An 8221-nucleotide genomic window follows, 5' to 3' on the forward strand; every position below is an offset into this window, starting at 1 on the left:
AGGTTGATTTTAACATCCCACAATTACTTTGTAGCTTTTTTATTCAAAGTCTTCCATACAATTCTGATACAATCAACTTCGACATACAGGTTGTTGAGTCTGAAACTTAGACGTAAAACCAGCCACTACAGTTCACAGAATCGTTTAGGTTGGAAAAGACCCTTAGGTTAACAGTTGGACTCAATGATCTTAACACTACGAAGTTGTACTATCTTCTCTAGTATCACCTCCTACCACACACATCGAACAACCAGCATTTATGTATTCCCATTTGTTCGAATTATTAAGTCAAAAGAAGTTCATTGCACTGCAAAAGACAGTATTATTTTCACTGTAGTTATCCACTCAAATTTCAATCTCTGGCCTCAGTCTTAGTGGCAGTTTTTGATTTTGCAAAACCACGTACTTGTTCTTGCACGTAATCTCACTCTCTCTACAAACACTGAAACACTTGCAAAGAAATCCCCAGTTTGACCCAAAGAACTATAGCTACACGATTCTATTAAAAATGCCAAACTTGCTCTAATTCAGCACTTTGAAATAAGACCTGCTTTAGAAAAACACCTCATCACATTTTAAACAAGTGTAAGTCAAAAGATTACTGGCATCTTTGCCTGCAAAACTGAGGATATACTCAGCTTCAGCTTCTTTTGTGCATTATGTTGACTGAAATCCAATCAAAAGGCAAAACAATAAACTAAGTCAACACCAGCTTTACAGTAAATGCACATAGAAACATTTTTAGGAACAGTCATTAAGGGAAAACAAAACCTCTCCCTCTTCTTTACCAGCACTCAGGCATGCCTGAAAGAGTAGAAAGCATTTCTGAAGAAAACTGTTGGCCAGCACTCCTCTCCACAGTTGTTTTTTTTAACATGCAGCTGGCATTCAAATGTAACTGGTGCTGTAATAAGCAAATACCTACCTACAGAGAAGGTGAAGTAACCATGATTATATTAGTACCAATTCTATAAATTTTAATTCAAAATGCGCTGCACATCAGAAACAACCACCACTCTTGTTCTTGTATAAACGAATGTAATCTATGCAGACTGTATTTTGCCCCCCACCCACCAATACTTCAACATATTATGGCTTCAGAGCTTGTCACAATAAGTTTTTCTTTTTTAAGAAGACTTCTTTTAACACAGACCTACTGAAAATAAAGAAGGATTACAAAACACATTGTTTACTGTCACCTACCTAACTCACTTGGACATAGATCTTCCTAAAGCTTTGGACACTGAATTGTCTGAAAATTAAGGCCCTTTTAGATCATTTGTTTGGATCTAAGATACTATAGCTTCAACATTACTAACACAGTCAAATATTGTACAAACTATGTCAGGCAAATACTGCAGAACCCAACAGGTTCATGTTCTCTGGTATGGGAAAGTTACGCCTGTTAACTGAAGGAACTAGGCTCCATTATGCTACACTCACTTAACGGTGGAAGAGTCTAACACCATGTATCAGACAGGAATAAAGCTTTGGACTTGTAGTTAATGAGCTATTCATAATCAGATTTTTAAGTATCTGCTGGTATTGGGATAAACAAGCACATGGTCAGACAGTAACATCATTAATAAGAAAAGGAAATAGAGGTATAAACGCAATTTAAAAACAGTAAAGCCAGGGTAAAATGCAACAAGCTGGTAACAGCACATGCTTCACTGAAGGGAAGAATAAGACACACTATTAATGGGGGGGGTTGGTTTGGGTTTTTTGGTGGGGGTTTTTTTGTGTGTGCACACACTTCTGAAGGGTTTTTATTCTTCACTGCTATCTGGTCAGAGTGTAAAAAAACCAAACCAACAATACAAACTATTCCATAACCATTTACTTAAACAGTATGATGTCAGAGGCTTCTACACCACAGATCATCGAGTGTATCTTCAGGTGTGCTTCAGCCTCACATAAACCAGTGTTACTGCTAAAATGAACAGACTCACACTGTTGCCAACCCTTCCCATATGTTGATATAAGCATGTCGACAGCCTTGTGCAGAACAAGCCCTCCCTAGACCCCCTCCCACCAATGTTAATTCTAACTCAGAACAGTTCTCTGATCTAGTCTCCCAAACACGTGCAGCACAAGGTAGAGAGGGCTGCACTGTTGCCTTCTGTGTCGGTAGCAATTTGTGTGGGCTTAAAGCATAGATAAAAATGCAACCTCAAGAACAAGACAGTGGATTAAATGGACTACAAATACAAACCCGACTGGGAAGTCCTGTTAATGCCCCTATTCTCAGTTTCTTCACTGAACTCTTATAGCTGTTCAATCATACAAATAAGAAAACAAACCTATCAAGTTCTATCTACATTTCAGAAATTAAAAACTGCTTACAGGTTAATCAAGACAGTTGCATCCCTCTCACTTTAAAAAAGAGAAGCAGTGGCAACCAGATCTCAGCATAGAAAAAATACAACATATAACATGCCCTCAAACTTCCTCTCTAATATTTATTATTTTATAGCAGCACTTTCCCCCCCCCCCCCAAAATGTTTCCCAGTCTCCCATTATTACTGAAACTTTGCAGAAACATCCAGACTCCTTTGGTTGACAAGGGAAAGGAAGAATGACAGTTATGCTGCCGTATGAATTTACTAACCTTTCTACAAGTGCAACCTGGCAGTTCTTCATTTATAAACTGTCACATTTAAGTTACTTTTCATTATTGCACAGAGAAAACTGATCTCAAACCCAGAAATGAACAATAAGATAATCATAATTTAATCACATTTATTTTGTGCTTGAATCCCATAAGAGCCTCCATAATCAGAAGGGGGTTGGGTTTTTTTGTTTTGTTTTCCAAGTGGTCTAGTCTGCTATCTGCTTTCACTTATGTCCACACACATACACACATGGATATGAAAGAAACACTGTAGCAATCACTATATCAGAGGATGAAAAGCATATAAAAATGAAAATGGAAACAAAGGGCATAAGATAAAACCACTGATCATCACAGTGAAAGTCTAAGCACATCTAACAGAACATCAGTGTTTTTTCTCCATTACTAGACAACGGCAATAGTTGATGCAAAAAGGCCAGCGCAGCTAAAGGAGGATTTCTGTTCTATATGTAAAAAAAGTGCAATTAGTCTGAATGATACATCCCACTAACACAGTAACTGTGATGTTACACAACAACAACAGAAGTTAAGTATGTTTGGAAAAACATTAATAGTTTTTAAATAGCATGCATGCAATTCACACAAACACTGTAACCAAAAGCCTTCCATACAATCCCCATTTTTCTAAGTTTTTTTACTTCACAGATGGTACTTCAAGACTGGAACAAAACAGATGTCATGCTGATGCTTAAGGTTACACCAACACTTACAAACCTGTTGGCCTGGCATCGTTGCCATGTAGAGCCACACATACCAATACAGGCCTCTTAAATAGGAACTAAAAACATACAGGGTAACTTGATACAACTTTCATATTTAGTCAGGTGGTCCAGTCTGAATGCAAGATAAACTACCATTCTGCACGCGAACTGGTAACCATCCAAGGAGCTAATTCAGCTTAACCCAGCTCCAAAAGCAACTAAATTGTATAAAGGCACTCTTAGCAGAGAGGAAGACATGTACACATACATGCTATTAACAAGAATCTCTCTCTGCATCTTCCTTACAGCCTTCCATAAGCTGTAAAACCACACTACCCTAAAATAAATCAAGACAATGTAACACTAGTATGGCTTGTGCTACATGAATTAAGACTTCCAGTAATGTTAGAAATAATCACACCCAATAATTATCCTTACAGTGACTTGTTCTCAGTCCTATGCCATTTAATGTTTTTATTGGCAGAAGAAGGGACAAAGAAGGGGCACAAGACCAGTTCTTGTATAGTTTTCAGGTGTCATAAAGGTAAAAGACTTCTGGTTAAAAAGTTTTACCACTGGTGGGAACTCATTAGAGTGTATACAAAATGGTAAGACTAAGAGTTCACGATGACAGTAGACAATCAGTAAAAACAATAGCAAATAAAACCATACCAAAACTATAAAACTCACCAACATACAAACAAGGAAATACTGACCTGTGATTATCTTTATACAACCAACTGTAACAGTTGTACCACATTTAAATAATGCCCAGTTTTGCCATAACCATTTGAAAATTTTACAAAAATTTCTACATACAAAAAAGCTGCATATGTACAACTTTTCTACATACACAGAAGAGCTATTTCAAATTCTGGCAAATCAGGCAAAAATGTAATAAAGGAGATAAATAGCTCAATACATTTATTTTAAAAAATAAGGTTATGGCAATCCTACATACAGGAAGCATGTTCAATAATAAACATTCACTTTTGTTTAGCAGAGAAAAATGCATCAAACTCTAGGGGCTAAAAACTGAAACTATACAAGCTCACCTTTAAAAAAAAAAAGGCAAGTTTTGCAAAGACTGTTTTTTCAGTGAACACTAACTGCTATGGTAGACTTTTAGTTAGTGCAGGTTTTGAGAACAAGATTAAGTATTTTTCTTAGTCAATACTCTACTCCAAAACAATGCTGTTGGACTTTAGAAATGGATTAATTCACAGAAGTCTTTTGTGCTCCAGCAAGAAGGGCAGACTACATAAACATAGTATTTATTTGTGTGCCTTGAGACTTCAGAAATTTACTTGAAAGACCCACCTGCCTTTCCCCCCCCATCCAATTAGAGGGTAAAAGATTATGCAGAGAAGGCTCTAAAACAACTGTGTATAAAACGACAGCACCAGTGTATTGTCTGTATTCCTGCAATTTAATTAACCTTTATGAAAACCTGCTAAAGCTGTGCAATACAGTCCTAAAACTTTAACCTTTGCAAAACTAAGGAAAAAAATACAACCCCTCCCCGATCCCTACCCGAAAACCCACCTCACCGTCGATTCTTACTTGAAGTCAAGCACATCCCTGCCGGTTACTGAGTGAAAGACGTTAACAAAGGAATAACGCTCCTACCAGGGCAGGCAGGCACTAATTATACAGGCGGAACAAACCTCATGCTGACTTCTAGCACCACGTTTGCCAGACCTCTCTAAGCCAGAGAGGGGATGAAGGAAACAAACAAAAAACGAAGGAAAAAGAGAAGGAAAAAAAAAAAAAAGAGATAAAGAACGAAAAGAGCCGCAGACAAAAGCCGGGCGCGGGGGAGTGGGCCGAGCAGCGCGCCGCCCCCGGTTCCGCCGCGACGGGAGCCCAGCCCAGCTCTCGCCCAAGCGGCAGGGCCGGCGGCTTCCTCCCCCACCTCCCCACCACCGCCCCCCGAGGCTCTCCCCGCCCGCCCCTACCACCGCGCTGCCGCCATCCGCCTCCTCCGCCCCCACCGAGGGGCCCGGCCCCGACAGAAAGGCCGATCCCGGGCCTGGGCCTAGCGCTCCAGGGAGCCGCCGAGGCTCCCGGGCCTGCCCAGCCGAGGCGGCGCCGGCGCCGCCGAGGGTTCGGCCGCTGCAACCCTCTCCTTCCACACCGCATGGCGGCCGCCCGCTCGCCGGGGAGGCCCAGCCCCGCGAGGAGAGGCCAGAGCCGAGGATGGGGAGCGGATTGCGCGGGAGCCGTTACGATCCCGCGCCCGCCGCAGGCCGCGCTCCCCGGGCCGGGCCGCCCCTTACCCGTCGGTGGTGCGTTTCTTGCTGGAGCTGTAATCGTCCCCCAGATCTAGGCGGTGGCGCTTGGACATGATGGCGGCGGGCGGGCTGGGGGGCGAGCGGCCGGGCGAAGCGGCGGCCGGTCGGTGGGTCGGTCGGCGGGCCGGCCGGCCGGGGCTGGGTGCGGCGGGCCGCGCTCTCCGCTCCTCCGGCAGCAGCGACGGCAGCGGCGCCGCGAGGCCAGGCACAGTGACTAAAATGGCGGCCGGAAGGAAGCGCCGGGGCTGCGCGAGACGCTGGGGCGCGCGGCGCGGTGGGGCGGGGAAGAGGGTGGAGCGAGCGAGCGCGCGCGCGCGGGGGCGGGTCCGCCCGCCAAAGCCTTCCCTTCGGCGCGCGCCCAACGGCTGGCCCCGCTCCGCGCGCTGTTGCGACGGCGGGGGAGGGGGCCGCCGTGATGGCGGCGCTGAGGCCCCCAGCGCTTGCGGGATGTGGGCCGCTCGGGGAAAGCGGGGCCGGGCTGCGCAGGGCCCTTCCGCGGCGAGCGGGAGGAGCCCTGTCAGGGGCTGGCAGCCTGGCCATTACCGATGATGCCCTGCAAGAAAAAAAAAAAAAACACCCTTTCCACAGCCCTTTCTGTTCGCCCGGGCACGCGTGCGCTGGAACGGGAGTTACCACAGAGGGAGTTTAAACCAGGACAACTGTCTTGGTAAACCTCTATTTTAAGCCGTCACAGACTTCTCTGGGTATGTTAGCCTTGCCTGCAGAAAAAGGCGATCTGTAGCAGCAGAAATATTAGAAAGACAGGGACATTAAAGCTACATCCTGTGAAAGCCCATACAGCCTTTACTCCAATGTCAACAGTAAGTATTCATGGCAGCATATTTCACGAGGAAAAAAAAATATTAACTGTCTTTCAAAGACCCAGAAACAAAGTTACTACTTTTTGCCACTTTCTCTTGTAGTTTGTCTACAGTGTCTGTGTAAGATTACCAGTACAAGGGAAGCTGGTGTTCATAACACAAACTCCAGTAGACCTGTTTAGTTCTACTACATCAAAGTCTTCTAGGTGTGAGCAGGGCTACAATAGCATTTAGTAACACAATTCCTCAAATTAAACAAGGCACATGAGTTCAAGTGCCATTTCCTCACTACAGTTACGTTTTGCTTGAACAGTTACAGCTGTAAATAACTATTTTTCACACTTCTAACCAGCATAATTGCCAGCAGAAGTCTGCAAGTTTAAGCCTGGTCCAGAACAGTTGATCCTCAGAGTTGTTTCTTGTGCCCCTGAGCTGTTCCCCATCTACCACCTCTAGCACCTTTTAAGAACTGGGTTAACCATCTGTCCACACAAGCAACATTTCTCCTCTAACTGAAGGCACAGGTGAGCCTGGGCAGGGGGAGGATGAAGATAGGCAGACAATGAGATGCCTCTAACAGCCATGTCTTCAGGTCAGAAGCACACTTAGTGCTTACTGAGCAACCTCTGCTCTCACACAACAACTTACTTCAGCCATTTCTGCTCCCCTCCAGCGCTAAGTCTCAGCAGCTGCCTCGCCTTCCAGTGCGGTCACTTGATACTTCAGCACAGCTCATAAAAGCCAGTCTCTAAGAGCTGGAAAGACAAGAGGCACTGTGCTTGATACTTGTGATAGCTATTTGGAGAACATCAACCATTGGACTTTCTGTTCTCTATTCCTCCTCTTTCCGTTCCCAGACTATTTCATGCTCCTTCACACCACTGTAGTGATTTAAATTCATATCATAGACAAGTAATTTTAAGATAAAAATTAAAAGCACTACCATCATATCGGTATCTCTCTTCATCTAGGCACATTTGTTGAAAAACTTGCGCTTTGCAAGGCTTGCTTCCCATCACTCTTCACAGCCCTTCTGCCAGAGATTACCACAACCTTTGCTCAGCTACTTGAATGAGCACTTGATCCCTAAGCATTTTGGTCAAAGGAATTGGGCTAGTTCAGGTGTTTTAAATAACAAATTTTTAACTCTGACTGTGAGAGCAAGGGAGCATTCACATAAATGTCTTAGCTAACAAATACAAAAGAGGTCAGGAAAGATCACCTAGCAGTAGTGACCTGCTCCACAAGTACAGCCAGCTCAGCAAGTGGGTTTTCGTCAATAGCTTCATGTTCCAAAGATTTTCTGGGATTACATCAGTATAACTACTAAAATATTTAATGTAGACAAGTCCTTAGAGTACATTCTTTAATGTAAGAGCATTCCTGTCCCTAATTTTAGATAATATAACAAAATGGCACCCACAGCTCAACTGGAGTTCTAGACACTAGTGTAATAAAAATAACATTATTCCGCTTAGAGTTATCAACCAAAATAAATATTCCTGGAAAACTGGATTTTGAGCTTTGCCTGTGAAGCTGGAAGTAATTTTTCAAGTTGTATTACAAAAAACACTGGAATATCTATGTCAGAGGTTGCCAGATGATAAATGCTACAGGGTGTCTCTCTCTGTCCCAAATACCAAGCTTATTTTTTGTGATGCTGTGGTAGTGTACACAGAGCTGTATTCTCAGAATGCAGCTAAAAGGGAAGAATTCCTACACATCTCCCCAAGTGGATTTTAAATTATGTCTGTCTGAAACAAAAGCAAA

At 43.5% G+C, this 8221-nt stretch overlaps 1 protein-coding gene across 1 annotated transcript in view; it reads right to left on the reverse strand.

Annotated features, from left to right (window-relative positions):
- Nucleotides 1–5846, reverse strand: part of DHX15 (DEAH-box helicase 15) — a 47693-nt gene extending 41847 nt beyond the window's left edge. Inside the window, exon 1 of the mRNA XM_075023892.1 lies at nt 5616–5846. Coding sequence (XP_074879993.1) covers nt 5616–5683 — 68 coding nt within the window. The 5' untranslated portion in view covers nt 5684–5846. The remainder of the gene's footprint in view (nt 1–5615) is intronic.
- Between the last annotated feature and the right edge of the window lie 2375 nt (nt 5847–8221).

This window comes from Buteo buteo, chromosome 1 (assembly GCF_964188355.1).
Source record: "Buteo buteo chromosome 1, bButBut1.hap1.1, whole genome shotgun sequence".
In the NCBI taxonomy this organism is placed as follows: domain Eukaryota; kingdom Metazoa; phylum Chordata; class Aves; order Accipitriformes; family Accipitridae; genus Buteo; species Buteo buteo.